Below are 17246 nucleotides of genomic sequence, written 5' to 3'. Positions count from 1 at the left end.
ATGGAGGATTTTGTTATACATATCTGTATCAGTAGCTATATTATAAATTCTTCTCTTCTTACCCGGAACACTCATTTCACCAGCGTGGGTACTTACCTAGAATACTGTTAAAGAACAAACATGAAAGAGGGCTAGCACCCAGCGCATGTGTGAGCTGAGCTGACACTCCGATAAAGTAAATGCAGTGCAAAAACACAGTGGTGCTAAAACTGTTCTAAAATAAGGATTGTTTGCTGTGGAGAATATTTTGATACCCGTGGACATTAGGGTATTTTATGTATCAGTTGCCCCTAGTTTTATTGTGTTAATAAGCAAGATGTCTTGGATCAAAGGTTTGGTACTGTAGCTTGATTAGCATTCCATTATTTATTTGAAATGCTGTGTTTGCTTCAATGTGGTGAACATACTTTTTGAAGACCTATTCTCTGAGCCTTAAATCTGGTTGATATCGACAGTACTGTAAGATGCACTGCCAGCAGATTTGATACTCTTCATTTCAGTGTAGATACAATATTTCCAAGAAAGATTTGGAAATCAGCTAGGTTTAGAAGTGTGTTTCATTTGTGGAATTACAAACTAAAGTGTGACTCATTTCAGAACACTTCCTTTGGAAAGGCTGTCACTGCATTTGGGGTTTCTGGAGGCATTCCTTCAAAAGCTGCCTGAGGAACCTCTTGGCCAGGCTGTACCAGATGTTTTTCCTTAAACGTATTGTACATATTTTCCTTGAAATATCTTCACTGGTTGAATGGTTAATATTTGTAGTAATATTTAGGTACCTGTTGGATTTTTAAAGGAAGATTATTTATTTTCAAGTTTGCTGCTATAACTGAAAACCCAATAACTGGTCCTGTCGACTGTGCCTTTCATCACTGTTTCTCTGTGCCACACCATTCATCTGTATTTGAAATAAAGAAGTTTTAAAAATCCTATTCAATGGAAGTTTATCAATGTTTAAAAAAAGGGGTGAATCCTTTATTTGGGTAAGTCTTACTGTTTAGATTCCTGTTTTCTTTCAGGCAAAATCATTTTAGTAGAGCTCATTAGAAATAAGGTAGGCCATTCCAAAAGTAATTCATTTTAAAATTTCACATTTCTGTTCTCCCTAGTATTTTATATGTGTGAATGAGAAAATAGATTAACATGCATACTTTAGTTTAAAAAATATTTATTATAGAAATGTACATTTAATTAGTTTTAAGGAATGTACTTAACAATAGTGTTAGCATATTTGTAAACTTTACACCTTTTAAGATATCTACAGAGATTATTTACAAGTTTTACAAGAAATCATCACTATACCAATACTGTTGCCACAGTTAAGTTGGAATATTGTCACTCTTTTCATTTCACTCGGTACTTGTAGAAAGAACAGAGAGTGTGGGTGAAGTTCCATCCTAGTGCTAGAGACAGCCCGTAGAGCAGAATGAGAGGTGCAAATGGGTAGAGAAGAATTACCGTACTTTTCAAAAATGGCAGTGCTGCAAGAGAAACATCCACATTGACTTTGGAAAAAAATTACGACTAAGACATTCTGAAAGATGTTACTTTAATAAAAGGAACTAATAGCCAGAGCTATAGGACTCATGACTGACTGCTTCCTTGTCACTTTAGCTAGTTCAGCCCACCGGCTGAGGGGGAAGCAAATCAGGTCCACAATTATTAAACTTCTTATAGCCTGAAAACCTAAGGCAAAGGGAAGGATGCTATTATAGGTGGTCTACAGAAACTTCATGGAAAATGAAAACACTGATTTCCTGCACCAAGACATCTTTTAATTTCATTTTCCACAAACTTTTTGAAGTAACGTTGTAACTATTATAATTGGGACACTGCCTGTAAATGTTCCATAAGGGAAGCTAGTAGTATCACTGTTACAACTTTTTATTCCCATTGTTTTTTAATTGACCAAAACCAACTTTTTAACATTACTTACCACTATAACCTAGGAAGGTTACATAGATATAATAGCCAACAGCAATCAACCATAAGGTATTTCCAACTAGATATCCAATAAATGTGTCTGTTAGGATAACATCTGCCAGAAGAGACGCACACAGTGAGTCCTTTACCAAGGCATACTGTAAAGGCTTTGGAAATACTTTGAAAAGTAACTGCTACTTACGGTTGATGAAAAAAAGCTGGATAAAATGCAAAATGACTAACAGAGGATAAAAAGCATTCAGATGCACATCAAAGGCGTAGCCCCACTCCACATCATAGTCCCGGCTCTGTCGCTTCACTAAGTACTTATTAGAGATGAACCTGAAGAACACAATTACAGTGTTTCGTATGGCAATGACCTCTGTGTTTACCGACCACCAGACGTCATGTGGAGGCACAGCAGGAACCACCACAAAAACCCTGCCTTCCCTCCAGTGGAGAAGACTGTAATGTAAATATAAGGGTACTTCAAAGAGTTCTAGGCAAACTGTTTACTTTGGTGCAAAAAAAATTGTGAAATCTGTGCATACTTTTTTCACAATAAACATCATACATGAACATTTTGAAGTTCTCTTGTATAGGCCACATGGTTTTACAGATCAAATAAGGCAGGAAAGATGGAGAACTCAAACCTGAGATGCAGATTTAAATGATGGTTACACCTGGGGAAAGACCCAGCTAGGCTTTAGGAAGGGGCAGTGAGGAGGAAAGGAGGAGATGAAGTCACAGAAGAAACAGGGCCAGCTCTTGGGATGTCTGTGGCCACTTTACGACCACTTTTACTCTTGTGAAAGGAGAGACCACTGTGGAGCCGCAGCAGGTTTTGACAGTTTCCATGCCGGCTACCCTGAGAACACACTAGTGATAAGAGAAGAACCGAGTGGCTGGGATACACCTCAGCTGGAAGGTACAGCCCTCAGAATCAAGTGCTAGATGACAGAGAGGTTTCTGCTTTCAACAGAAGATATAGGTGCCATGAACCGAGGAGACTAGTTGCAGGAAGAGTATGTTTCTGTTTCTGTCAGTTTTCACTTAAGAGACAGGACAGCTGGTTCACTCCCCAAATGCCTGCACCACCCAGCCAGGCCTGAACTGAAGCCAGGAGATCAATCCAGGTGGCAGGCACCCAATTACCTGAGCCATCACGAGCTGCTTCCGAGATCAGCATTAGCAGGCAGCAGGATCAAGGGCCAGGAAACAAACACAGGCACTCTTCTGTGGGTGTCTATCACTAGGCTCAGTGCCTGCCCCAAAAAGGGATTTTGAAGAGTGCATGAGTTTGGATTTGGACTTGTTAAAGATGCCTATTAAAAGACATTGTTCAGGGGCCAGCGCCACGGCACAGTGGGTTAATGCCCTGACCTGAAGCACTGACATCCCATATGGGCGCTGGTTTGAGACCTGGCTGCTCCTCTTCCTCTTCCGATCCAGCTCTCTGCTGTGGCCTGGGAAAGCAGTGGAAGATGGCCCAAGTCCTTGGGCCCCTGCACCCACGTGGGAGACCCAGAAGAAGCTCCTGGCTTCTGATGGGTGCAGCTCCGACCATTGTGGACAACTGGGGAGTGGAACCAGTGGATGGAAGACTTCTGCCTCTGCCTCTCTGTAACTCTGGCTTTCAAATAAATAAATCTTAAAAGGGGGGGGGGGGCAGGGGATCAGAGGACACAGCAGGGAAGGAGTGGCCAGTGGACTATCCAGCCATGAGAACAACTGGTCAGGCTTAATTTTCAGTGAAGTGACAAATGAATTACAAGTATAATATCCAGGTAATAGAAAAGTTGATCTTAGAAAAAGAATTGGCCGGCGCCGCGGCTCACTAGGCTAATCCTCCGCCTTGTGGCACCAGCACACCAAGTTCTAGTCCAGGTTGGGGCACCAGATTCTATCCCGGTTGCCCCTCTTCCAGGCCAGCTCTTTGCTGTGGCCAGGGAGTGCAGTGGAGGATGGCCCAAGTGCTTGGGCCCTGCACCCCATGGGAGACCAGGAGAAGCACCTGGCTCCTGCCATTGGATCAGCGCGGTGCGCCTGCATGCACAGCCAGCGCCGTGGCTTAACAGGCTAATCCTCCACCTTGCGGCGCCAGCACACTGGGTTCTAGTCCCGGTCAGGGCACCGGATTCTGTCCCGGTTGCCCCTCTTCCAGGCCAGCTCTCTGCTGTGGCCAGGGAGTGCAGTGGAGGATGGCCCAAAGTCCTTGGGCCCTGCACCCCATGGGAGACCAGGAGAAGCACCTGGCTCCTGCCATCGGATCAGCGCGGTGCGCCGGCCGCAGCGGCCATTGGAGGGTGAACCAACGGCACAGGAAGACCTTTCTCTCTGTCTCTCTCTCACTGTCCATTCTGTCAAAAAAATAAAAAATAAAAAAAAAAAGAAAAAGAATAAAAAGATCATTTTAGGGGTTGGTGTTGTGGCACAGCAAGTTAAAGCGCTGGCCTGCACTGCTGGCATCCCATATGGGCGCTGGTTCAAGTCCCACCTGCTGCATTTCCAATCCAGCTCTCTGCTATGGCCTGGGAAAGCAGCAGATGATGACCCAAGTCGGGGACACAGAGGAAGCTCCTGGCTTCAGATCACTCAGCTCCAGCCATTGCAGCTCTTTGGGGAGTGAACCAGCACATTGAAGACCTCTCTGTCACTCTTTCAAATAAATAAATTTAAAAAATCATTTTACTATAAATACCCATGGACATACAACATACTTAATGTGTCACCCATTTCAATTCAGGTATACAGTTAAAAAAATACTAGACCTATGACCAGTAAAAATACAATACTGGAGGTGGGGGGATGGCACAGTATCTAATAAACTGTCCCCCACATGATTATCTGAAAATGCCAAAATTCTGCTTCACTCAAACAACTGGAACTTATCAAAACATAGCCCATTTTAGACAAGAATAGGTACCAGGGCAATTTTATGGACTCAACGTGCAGCTCGCTCCCCCAGAGTCCCACCTGTAGTCAGTCTGCAGCCACACCACGGCCCCTGCCTACCCCACACAGGGCGCGCTCTGCAGTCCCAGCTCTGGAACGCACATGTCCTTCCTATGGGAGCTGGGAGTCAGCTGCACTCTCACTCCCACCTCTTAACGATGCCAGTCTCGTTCCTGGTTTAAGGTCACCCACTTCAGTATCTACTGACCTTCATCTCTACTAAGCACCCTGAATTGAGCAGGTCCAACACGGCTTCCCCTGCACCTGCCACTTAGTCACCAAAGCCTAAAACTATGCTGGGTGCTCTTCATTTCACAGTCCTCTCAAAAACCTGACAGGATAGATCATGAACGCCGTTTTATGAGATGACACTGGGACTAAGCATTACACAATGACAAAGCTGGCGCCCGAACTCCAGAACAGTCCACCACGTTTCCTGACAGCCACCTCCACCCCTGCTCCACTTCTACATCCTCCACTGAGACCACGCGCCCTGCATGTGAGAGGCCAACCACACAGGAGCGCTTTATCTGTAGGGAATCAAAAAGCCAAACACCAGATGCACAGTCTGTACACTGTTGTTAAATCAACCCTTTCAGAAACAAACAACGCCCCGGTGTTCTCCATAGGAAAGCACAAGTTAAAAATAAATCCTCTGTCAAGTATACTTTCTATCAAAGATTCATATAAGATTCCATGAACTAATCCTTGAGATTTAGATGCCCCATGGAACACTGGGGCATCCAGAAGCTGTCTCAGGGCCGGTGCTGTGGCATAGTGGGCTAAGCCTCTGCCTGCGCCGCTGGCATCCCATATGGGCACTGGTTCAAGTCCTGCTCCACTTCCAATCTAGCTCTGCTGTGGCCTGGGAAAGCAGTGGAAGATGGCTCAAGTCCTTGGGCCCCTGCACCTGCATGGGAGACCTGAGAGACTCCAGGCTCCTCGCTTCGGATCGGCACAGCTCCAACCATTGCAGCCAGTTGGAGAGTGAACCAGCGGATGGAAGACCTCTCTCTCTGCTTCTCCTTCTCTAACTCTGACTTTCGAATAAATAAATATATCTTTAAAAAAAAAAAAAACCAGTAGTTGTCTCCACTGATGAAGGGAGAAAGCTATGCTCACACAGACAACCGAAGCAGAACTGGCTAAGTCATATTTTTGCAGAATCAGTAATTCCATTAGTATGACATAAGCAGTATTTCTAACACTGGCCAAATATTGAAAACATAAACCACTCCTTAGAGTATTTTATGATCCAGGTACCTAAACAGGAAGCAAGTTATCATAATTTTAACTGTCAACAGTGACTGTTTCAGGGACAGGTGTTTGGCCCAGAGTTAAGATGCCCACATCCTATTCCCGGAGTGCCTGCGTTTCAATCTGCTGACTCCAGCTTCCGGCTAGTGTGCGTCCGGGGAGGCAGGGATGACGGCTCCCTACCACCCACACGGGAGACCTGGACTCCAGTTCCTGGCTTCTGGCTTGGGCCTGGTCAAGCCCTGGCCATTGTAGGCAACTGGAGAGTGAACTGGCAGATGGGAGCTCTCTCAAAACTAATAATAACAAGTTGATAATTTCAATTCATTTATCGTGGTTTCAATTTCCATCACCTACTGTCCCCTTGGAGCACACAGAGGTTCTACAGTATCAGAAGGCCAAAGGCACGGTACTTACCACATTAAAGTTGATATCAGCAGACCGACGCCTACACAATCTATGAATACAACCCACAGGAGAAGCTTTATTGTCTCCAAAAATCCCATGTCCAGTACAAAGCCAAATCCTATAGTGGAAACTGAAAGAAAGAGTTACAACATTCATTCGGGCTCTGCTCGGGTTCTGGTGGTACAGGACACCTTCCCTGCCCTCCAGGGACCCAGGGCCTAGCAGGGGGGTGGACACGTGGAACCAAACTCCCGCGACATGTGACTCATGGAGCAAGGCACAGCAGCTGGAAGGTGCCACGGCAGTGAGGCCGTGATGTTCACGGAGGCCCCTCGCGGGCAGTTCCCAGCGCTAGCTCTGGCATTTACAACAGCACAGGGAAGGCCCGCCCATATCTCAAGTCCAGTTCCAGGGGAAAACCTGCACACAGCGCCATCTCATGCTGCAACACCCTGCAGGTGAAAGGGGGCCCTTTCGTTACATTATTGGGAAAGTTCAGAGGAGTCCTCAAGTTCGCAGTACTTTAAGAACTCTCACTCCGGACGTGCCTGTTTGTGAAATACACTTTCCAATCTCAGCATTGCGTGTCACTGGCATTTGGGACCTGATTCACAGTAGTTACAAGACATGGAGTGGGCCGGCACTGTGGTGCAGGTTAAACCAAGCCCTGTGATGCCGGCATCCCATGTGCACATCCGTTAGAGTCCCAGATATTCCACTTCCAATCCAGCTCCCTGCTAATGTGCCTGCAAAAGCAGCGGAAGATGGCCCAAGTGCTTGGGCCCCTGTGACGCATGTAGGGGACCCGGATAAAGTTCTAGGCTCCTGGCTTTGGCCTGCCCCTGCCCCTGCCCCTGCCCCAGCCCCAGCCCCAGCCACTGCAGCCATTTGCATGAACGAGTGGATGGCAGGTCTCTCTCTCTTTCAAATAAATCTTTAACAAGAAAACTCAAGGGACTGGTGCTGTGGCGCACTGGGTTAAAGCCACAGCCTGCAGTGCCAGCATCCCATACGGGCACCAGTTCAAGTCCTGGAGGCTCCACGTCCAACCCAACTCCCTGCTAATGCGCCTGGGAAAGCAGTGGAGGATGGCCTAAGACCTTGGGCCCTGCACCCGTGTGGGAGACCCGGATAAAGTTCCAGGCTCCTGGCTTTGGCCTGGCCCAGCCCTGGCCATTGAGGGAGTAAGACAGAGGAAGCTCGCTTGCTCTCCCCCTTTCACCTCTTCCTTTCAAATGCATGGATTTTAAAATCCTGCCCCCGGCTTATCAAAGTGCCAAGGTAAGTGTATTGTGGCTGGGCTTGGGACCTGCCGCACCTGACGGAATACAAGTCTGCTCTCCTGGGAGATTTCTGCAGCTTCAGAAACAGGGACCAGCATTCAAGAGCCCCGGATTCTCAACACGTGTGTAACACGAGAGCCTGCAGACGCCCAGCCTACCCTGAGGCCTCCCTCCGCCCTCACCCGTACTGCACACACAGCACCTACCGCAGAGCCAGACACTCAGCAGGACCAAGAAAGCTGGGTCATCTCGGGCCCACTGGTCCTTCGTCTGCTTCCGGTAGTGGAAGTTTCTATAAACCCTCTGCGGGGACGTGAACAGGTAGAGCATCTGCCAGGCGGCGAACTCGAAGTCCATCTGCCGGAAACGGAAAAGCCGCCGCAGGTACTTGTAGCGCTTTGCTCCAGCCGTGTGTCTCGCTGCATCTCTGGAACTCAGGACCCCGTTCCCGTGCGCGGACGCATGCACGGAAGTACTGGGTAACATCGTCCTACGTGCAAGACAAGGGTTTTACTTGGGCAATAGCTCAAGAAGCGTCTGGCCGCCAGCACCTCCCTTCTCAGTTACTGACCGGCCAGACGGTGTCACCGCCCCCCCCCCAACCTTCCAGAAGGGTCAGGGGGTCACAAGCTACTGCCGCGGGCTCTGAGGCTTGCCCCGGGGCCAGAGCAGTGTCGACTGCACTTGCAAAACTTCCCCCACAACAGCTCTCCGGGATCCCTGCGTTTCATCCGCTCATTTCACTTAATCCTTGGAAGCCCCCGGCCAGGGAGGCGTGGAAACAGAGGCGCCCAGCCAGGGAGGAAGCCAGAGCCGGACTCCGGCTCAAAATTCCGTGCTCTTAACCACGAGCCCTCAAGGAAACACCTCTGACTAAGCCGCCGCGAAGGCAGTGTTGCCAAACCGGCAAGCCGCTACCTACGCAGGTGCATCCGCGTATCATCAGCGAGCTCCCCGTTCGTGAGAACGTGATTAAAGCAAAGCAGAGCTCCATCCCCTAGGGCTTCGCGCTCAGAACGGCTCAGCAGAACAAACAGCAGCGGGGAGTCGCGTCCTGGCCAAGCAGCCCGAAGCCCGGTCGGTGAGCGCAGGTCGACGCCTGGCCACCACGCCCAGCAATCCTTGTATCCCACTCCACCTCGAAGGCTTCCGGCACGCAGCTGCGCCTCGCCGGGCCCAGCAGCTGCTCCCCATCAGCGCGACGCCCCCGGCACCCCTCCCAGCTTCAGCAAATAAACACGCAGAGCGCCCAGCTGCAGGGGACTTTCAGACAAGCAGTAAGTGACGACCGAGTATAAGCCCCCACGCCATATTCCAGACACGCTTAGACCAAACATCACTCCTTTATCTGCCATTCCTATGTAACTGGGCGTCTGCAGTTTCGTAGGACAACTCGACTGCGGCCAGAGAGGCCGGACGCAGGCGTGGTCACCGCCCGGCCGCGAGCTGCGGGAAGCAACGCTCCCCCCACGCCCCGGCCCGAGCCCGAGGCGCGCGTGGAAAGATTGGTCCTCAGGCCTCACCTGGAGCCCTGCGGCGGCCTCCGCTCAGGTCCGGGCTGGCCCCTTCCCTCCGACCAGGAGCCGAGCCCAGGAAGGGCCCACTTCCCTTTCAGCAACGTAGACGGCGCCCCGGGCGCGTCGCACTGACGTATCGTGCGCACACTTCCGTCGCGCGGGCGCGCACGGCACCCTGGGCTTTGTAGTTCCTCGGACGGATCGCTGCACGCCTACCGGAAGTTGTTATGATCGACTTCCGGTTTCTTCCACCGGGAGCGTCGCGGGCCGCCGCCGGGTGGTATCCTTTGCGGACGGAGAGGGGAGAGGCCGCGGCGGGGCGGGGGGCGCTGGGATGCCCCGGTATTACGAGGACAAGCCGGAGGGCGCTGCGTGCGCCGGCGTGAAGGAGGACCTGGGCGCCTGTCTGCTGCAGTCGGACTGTGTGCTCCAGGTAGCGCGGCGGGGCGACCCCTCCTGCCGCCGGGCCCGGCGGAGGTCTCCAGGTGGACCGCGGGCCGCCGGGAGCTGGTTGTCTGGGCGTAGGTCGCAGCCCCAACTTGGTGAACGTTTCCCCCGTTGACTCTTGACCTCGGGAGGCCAGAAGCTCGGGCGTGCTAGGATGTAGGTTCCAGTACGTGTTACGGAGCCCCCGAGTTAACAGTGGCTTCGACAGGAACAGGAGCTCTCCCTGGCTCTCGTGGGGGGCCGCTTGTCTCCGGCTTCCCTGGGCCCAGACACCGTTGGCCCTGTGACGGGAAACGGGGTGTTGCTCTCATAACTCATAGCCACAGCTCGGGCCGGCCAGGCGACACGGAGTTAAGTGAGGGAAGGGGCGAACCTCTCGAGGGTTACACCTGCTTCCCACGATTCCATTGGCTGGAAGCTGGTCACATGATCACAGCCAGCCTCGTGATTGGCTGGGGAGCGTAGCCCTCCGAAGGCTTGGTAAAAAGGAAGCCCGAGTATCAGGGGATACCCAGCAGCGGCTCCTTGCGCGGGAGGGTGGGTGATGGGTTAGTTTCTCGCTTAGCTGTGGTCCGTCTAGACGGATGCTTCCACCAGGCAGTGGGCCGGGGCAGGGAGAGCCTGTGAAGGTTGCAGGCTGGACAAGGGCAGCACCAGCTCCTGTGTTAGGCTTATCTGTTGGTCTGTTGTCGGCCTCCACACCGCTCATGTCCGCTACATCTCAGCGGCAGGGGAACAGATAGAGAGGCACCAGCTCACGCGCGGCACCTTGTAGCTCCTTCAGAATAAAATCGAGGGGAGTGTGGCTGGCACTTGAGCGATAAAGGCCTGGGGTTTGCAGTGGAGGGGTTGGGGTTGCAGTCCGCCCACACTGAACATGTTGATTTTAGAGCACATGGTATAGTTTTTATCCCTTTCTGGATTTTTAACATTTTAAAAAATACTATGGAATCCAGTGTTTTTCAAGAATTTAAGCGCACCTTTAAAGTGCCTTAAAGTTATTTTATGATTTATTTGCTATTCTTTAAGCACCAGCCATCAAAAGGAATAGAGAGCGATTATTATTATTATTTTTTTGACAGGCAGAGTGGATAGTGAAAGAGAGAAAGGTCTTCCTTTTTGCCGTTGGTTCATCTTCCAATGGCCGCTGCGGCCGGCGCATCTCGCTGATCCGAAGCCAGGAGGCAGGTGCTTCTCCTGGTCTCCCATGCGGGTGCAGGGCCCAAGCACTTGGGCCATCCTCCACTGCCTTCCCGGGCCATAGCAGAGAGCTGGCCTGGAAGAGGGGCAACCAGGATAGAATCTGGCGCCCCAACCGGGACTAGAACCCGGTGTGCCGGCGCCGCAAGGCAGAGGATTGGCCTGTTAAGCCACAGCACCGGCCTAGAGAGCAATTTTTATGTGACTATTTTCTATTTTTGTCTTTGCTGTAACCTTAAAAAGAACTGTTTTCAGAAAGAGTTATTTTGTACTTGGTGAGAAAGTTTCCCAAGCACTGATGTTGTGTTATGTGTCACAGGAAGGGAAGTCCCCCCGGCAGTGTTTGAAGGAAGGATACTGCAAGGCTTTGAAATACTCATTTTTTGAGTGTAAAAGATCAATGGTAAGTGAATTTATAGAATTAAACGGTAACAGGCGCATTAGCAGGGAGCTGGATCGGAAGTGGAGCAGCCGGGACTCGAACTGGTGTCCACATGGGATGCCGACACTGCAGGCTGCAGTTTAACCCACTGCGCCACAGCGCAGGCCCCAGGTTACTGGCTTCTTGGAACCTCCCTCTGACTGCCTCACTGTCAGGCTTGCCCTTCGAGCAGTCTTGGCACACTGAATCCCTGCAGCTCCACTGCACAGGCCGTAGACACCAGGGACAGCGCAGCATCAGTGGCGTGGGGGAGGAGGGGTCCTGTTAGAGACGGGGCTGTCGCGGTGAGGGTGGGCTGCGGCCTCGGAACCTGCTCCTGTCTCACAGAGTGAGCTGCTCGCCATTCTCGTTTTGATAGCCACAGGTACGGATTTTGGTTTGCATTTTAACATGGCTCTTAGCTACTTCGTCTAGAGCTCAGATGGAAAAAATGGCTGCCTGCCCAATGCTGGCTGTGTTGGACTCATTGAGGGTCCATCCCCAAAATGGTTCTTTGTCGTAGAACTTACGGGACATGACATTGACCGTCATCTGGGCGATCCCACCTTGGCTCAGGTGGACTGCAGAGCCCGTGGCTCCACTACATCTTGAAGAAGCAGTCACGCCGTGAGCTGACGGCAGAGAGCGTGCCCACAGCCTGTGCCGGCCGCTCAGGCCACTCGGGCCAGGGAATTTTTTTTTTTTTTTTAAAGATTTATTTATTTTTTTGCAAGTCAGTTACAGAAAAGGGGAGAGACAGAGCGAGAGCGAGAGCTTGTCCATGCACTGGTTCACTTCTGGCTGCAGTGGCCAGGCTGGCGCCAGGAGCTTCTCCCAGGTCTACCACGTGGATGGCATGGGCCCAAGCCCTTGAGCCATCTTCTGCTGTCTTTCCCAGATCATTGGCAGGAAGCTGGATGGGAAGTGGAACAGCCAGGACACGAACCGGCACCCATGTGGGATGCCAGCACTGCAGGCAGTGGATTTACCTGCTACGCCACAGCGCCGGTCCAGGCCAGGGATTCTTAACCCCAGGAGACAGCGTGCTGCTGAACTCTGGGAGGGTCCTTTCCCCTTTCTTAGTCACTGCCTATTTAAAGATTCCTAATCCATTGGAATGCTAACAGGCTAGTTAGGAAGCTAAGTTTGCAAGACGAATGTATGTTGAGGACAGAAATGTAATTCGGATGCTGCTCGAGAAGGAAATCCTGAAGAGCAGCTTTGTTAACGCCATCTGTGTTACCTGTTTTTCTTGGTGGCTCTGCCCGTTGCCTGTTTGATTTGCTGCTGGTTTACCTCTCTCATACGGTGACACCCCTCTCCAAGGCTGACTTTCCTTCATTCTGCGGGGCCGAATTTGACTTCATTGTCCGTTTGTTTTCAGCTGGACGCCAGGTCAAGATTCAGAGGAAGAAAAGGATATTGACACCGTTCTGCTGAAACCAAGACAGAAACAGGATTTTCCCTGATCACTGGCAGACAAGGCCAACCAGGAGGCGCAGCTTTTGCTGTATCTGTGGGTTAGAGAGGTCTGCCCTCCGTGTGCTGGGCAGAATGAATGAAAAGGTCTGTTTTCCATGTGTGTGAAGTGACTGTTTTAAGCTATTTTAGGAGAATTTGGTTCAACAGCTATGGACTGTGTTTTTGCATTTATTCTAAGGCAAGGAATGGAAAGACTGCTCTTCTCAAATCTGACCTTAAATATACAGCATATACAGCAGGAAGGCCACCGGTGTTACTGACAGCCGGTCACACGGAGCCTGTGCATTGTTGTTGGGAGAGTTTAGGGTGACACTTTTTTGTGTGTTCAATCTGTCCTTAGTTCGAAAATAAACTGGTTTTGATTTCTTGAAGCGGAAATGCCTAATTTGCACTTAACTCACTAACTTAGCCACCCCAGTGCTGCCAGCACGCTCTGTCTTCAGCCTGGCCTGCTCCGCACGTGAGCAGCATCAGCCCGTCGGGGAGTCCCGGATCCCAGAGCAGGGCAAGAACTCCCTGTGCCAGGGCACAGTAATCCGTCTTCAGAAGGAACCCCGGCCTTCCCTGGACCAGCTGCCCTGCACTGGGCCAGAGCTGCCAGGGAAAGGGACCAGGCCCCGATCACACACCGGACTGGGTAACTCTTGTTAGAACCGCACTGGAGGCAGGACGGGCCACAGCCCCAGGGGACAGAGAGCCCTGGAGTAAACTCAGACAGCAGCGGTTCACTGTGCAATGCGAGGGCAGAAACCATGATGTGGCTGAAGCTGCTTACAATGACAGTAATTCAGTAATTCATCCCATTCTGATCACTGAGAGCCAAACAGCAGTCCAAGTTTCCGCTTTATTTCTCTGCATTTTAGGATAATGAAAAAAATCACTGCTGCTTTTTTTTTTTTTTTAAGATTTATTTATTTGAAAGGCACATTTAGAGAAAGTCTTCCATGCACTGGTTGACTGCCCAATTGGCCGCAATGGCTCGAGCTGCGCTGATCCGAAGCCAGGAGCCAGGAGCTTCTTCCGGGTCTCCCACGTGGGTGCAGGGGCCCAAGGACTTGGGCCATCCTCCACTGCTTTCCCAGGCCATAGCAGGGAGCTCGATGGGAAGAGGAGCAGCCGGGACTTGAACCGGCACCCATATGGAATGCCGGCACTGCAGGTGGCAGCTTTACCCGCTACGCCACAGCACCGGCCCCCACTGTTGCTCTGTACTTCCCAGCCTGCTGGAGTTAAAGCCTCCGAGGCAGCATGTAGCTCGCTCGCTTTGTGAACGTTGCCCTGAAGCTGTGGGCACTGAGGCGCTGCTCCAGAGTAGCCCCAACGTCTGACGCGTGCGCAGCTTTGCACTGGGAAGGGAAGTGACTGTTGCACCATGTAAGTGCTGGAACCCTTATGGAAGTCGCTTTGATAAGAAGCTCCTTAAAATATATTTTAATTTCATTTGAAATACTGAGAGATCTTCATCTGTTGAGTTCCCAAATGCCCACGTCAGCCGGGGTTGGGCCAGGCTGCCGCCAAGGGCCCAGAACTCAGAGGCTCTCACATGGGTGCCAGGAACCCGGATAAGTGAGCCATCATCTGTGCACATCTGCAGGCAGCTGATTGGCAGTGGAGTAGCCGGGACTTGACCCAGGCACTGTGGTACAGGATCAGGTGTCACCAAGCGCCCGCCTCCTGAGCTGTATTATGTAAAACCTAGCGTGCTTTATTGTAGAGTAACAGCTGAGATTTGGAGGAATTCACATACCATAAAATTCACCCTTGAACTACAAAATCCGGTCGCTTTCAGTATATCCAGAGTTGAGCAACTATTGCCACTGTCTAGTTCCAGGACATTTCCACCATCATGAAGAAACCCACCCCCACTCCTCGTCACTCCTGGTCCTTCCCTCCTATTCACCACCAGAGAAACTCCACAGTCGGGGGCCTGTGCTGTGGTGCTGGCATCTCTTATGGGCACTGGCTCGTGTTCTGGCTGCTCCTCTTCCCATCCAGATCTCTGCCATGGCCCAGGTGTGTGGGCCCCTGCACTGAGGGGGAGACCCAGAAGAAACTCCTGGCTCCTGGCTTCGGATCGACCCAGCTCCAGTCACTGGTGGCCATTTGGGAAGATGGAAGACCTCTCTCTGGCTCTCCCTCTGTCTGTACCTCTACCTCGCAAATAAACAATATGTTTAAAAAAACAAACAAACAAACAAAAAAACTTCCACATTAAATTAAATCCTAGAACCACTAACACCTTGTGCCAAATGGGCTTCCAGACTCCCTGGCCTCTTTGGTCCAGGGGTGGCTCCCATCAGTACCAGCACCTCCTCATTTTGTACTGCCAAATACTATTCCACAGCATGGACATGCCACATTTATTCCTTCGCCAGTTGCTGGACTTTGGGTTGTTTTCACCTGGGGGCGATTGTGACTAATGCTATGAACACTCATAAACAAGTTCCGAGTGGACCTGTGTCCCATCTCCCTCGGTGTATACCTACCGTGATTGTCTTCACGCAGGGTCACACGACAACAGCTTGATGAGCTGTCCGAGCTCTCCACAATGGCTGACACACCACTGTCCGTTCTCACCAGCAGTGAACAAGGGCTGCGGTTTCTCCACGCCATCACCACCACGTGTTCCCTATTTGACTATAGCCAGTTGGAGGGACATAAAGTGGCTTCTCCTTGGGATTTTGATTTGATATTTCCCGAATGGCTAATGATGCTGAGCGTGTTTTCATGTGCTTATTGGCCATCTGCATGTCTTTGAAGAAATATTTTCTGAGGTCCTTAGGCCACTGTGCAGTCGGGTTGTCTGAGTTTCAGTTCTTTATAGCTTGTGGACACAAATCCCTTAACGATGGATGCGGCCCGGCATGTCTTCTCAGGTTCTCGATAGTATCCTTTGAAGCACAATTTGAACTTGGGTGAATGAACACCCTATAGCGTTTCTAAGAAGCCACTGCCTAATGGAAGCTTACGGAAACTTAGTTTTCAGCTTAAGAGTCTTGTAGCTTTCACCTCCTCCGTGTAGGTCTGTAAGGTTTCATGTGTCATGCCTTTAGTGGTAACTGTAGTTTACAAATTTCTGATCGCTGTCAGTGTGTAACAAAACTTGCCGTTCTCACCAGGTTTCAGTGCAGTTCACGATGGTGCACGTCTCACAGTCGGGCAACCTCCAGACCTGTGCTTCATGTTTGTGAAACCCAGAGTCCCTAGTACAGCACCCGCCCCACGCCGCCCCACAACCCCACTCCGCTTCCTGCTGCCGTCTGTCTGCTGTTCAGTGCGTCTCATTTGTCCCTTTTCACTGGACTCTCACTTGGCATAAGGTTGTCAAGGTTGATCCACGCTGTAGCTTGTATCAGAATCTCCTATAAGGCCATTCTGTTGTATGTAAATACCTATGTATTTCGTTTAACCATCTGTCAGCGGATACTTGGGTTGCCTCCACGTTGGGGCTGCTGTGGGTAATGCTATACACATGGGCCCGTTAAATACCTCTGGGACCCTGTTTTCAACTCCTGTGATTATTAACCTGAAGTGAACTACTGGATCATAGGGTAATTAATCTTTGTCAATTGTATGAGGAACCACCATGCTGCTTTCCACAGCAGCCAAACCAGGGTCTATACCTGCCAACAGGGCACAAGGCAGGGTTCCAGTTTTTCCAGATCCTGACACTTTTTCATTTTCTGTTCTTTGAATGGTGGCCGTGCTAACGCAGGAGGGCGGGGGGGGATCTCAATTGTAGTTTTTTTTTTGGACAGGCAGAGTTAGACAATGAGAGAGAGAGAGAAAAGTCTTCCTTTTTCCATTGGTTCACCCCCCAAATGGCCGCTATGGCCGGCATGCTGTGCTGATCCGATGGCAGGAGCCAGGTGCTTCCTCCTGGTCTCCCATGTGGGTGCAGGGCCTAAGCACTTGGGCCATCCTCCACTGCACTCCCGGGCCACAGCAGAGAGCTGGCCTGGAAGAGGAGCAACCAGGACAGAATTTGGCGCCCCAACTGGGACTAGAACCTGGTGTGCCGGCGCCGCAAGTGGAGGATTAGCCTGTTGAGCCGCAGCACCGACCTCATTGTAGTTTTGATTTGCGTTTCCTTAACGATTAGTGTTTATATCATTTTATGTTGGCCATCTGTGCATCTTCTCTGGAGAAATATCTCATGTCCTTTGCCTGTTTTTAATTGGATTTTTGCTCCTTTGTTATCCATTTGTTAAGGTTCCTTGTGTGGTCTTTTTTTAGTTTAAAGATTTATTTATTTGAGAGGCAGAGAGAGATCTTTCATCCACTGGTTCGCTCCTCAAATGGCCAGAGCGGGGCCAGGCCAAAGCCAAGCGCTTCATCCAGGTCTCCCATGCG

General features: G+C 50.7%; 2 protein-coding genes across 2 annotated transcripts; one reads left to right on the top strand and one right to left on the bottom strand.

Annotated features, from left to right (window-relative positions):
* Positions 1–1148: 1148 nt before the first annotated feature.
* On the bottom strand, positions 1149–9486 carry UNC50 (unc-50 inner nuclear membrane RNA binding protein). Its single transcript, XM_062209934.1, has 6 exons — positions 9350–9486; positions 8033–8316; positions 6553–6673; positions 2126–2265; positions 1937–2038; positions 1149–1481 (listed from the first exon to the last, which is right to left on the bottom strand). Exons 2-6 carry the CDS (start codon positions 8310–8312, stop codon positions 1345–1347), a joined length of 780 nt encoding a protein of 259 aa, XP_062065918.1. The 5' UTR covers positions 8313–8316; positions 9350–9486; the 3' UTR covers positions 1149–1344.
* A 101-nt stretch (positions 9487–9587) lies between these two features.
* Positions 9588–13264, top strand: LOC133772886 (cytochrome c oxidase assembly factor 5). Its single transcript, XM_062209935.1, has 3 exons — positions 9588–9776; positions 11310–11393; positions 12796–13264. Exons 1-3 carry the CDS (start codon positions 9678–9680, stop codon positions 12835–12837), a joined length of 225 nt encoding a protein of 74 aa, XP_062065919.1. The 5' UTR covers positions 9588–9677; the 3' UTR covers positions 12838–13264.
* The last annotated feature ends 3982 nt before the right edge of the window (positions 13265–17246 follow it).

This window comes from Lepus europaeus, chromosome 13, assembly GCF_033115175.1.
Source record: "Lepus europaeus isolate LE1 chromosome 13, mLepTim1.pri, whole genome shotgun sequence".
Taxonomy (NCBI): Eukaryota; Metazoa; Chordata; class Mammalia; order Lagomorpha; family Leporidae; genus Lepus; species Lepus europaeus.
Note: the sequence above shows the minus strand (reverse complement) of the source record. Positions and strands in the feature narration are given on the sequence as shown.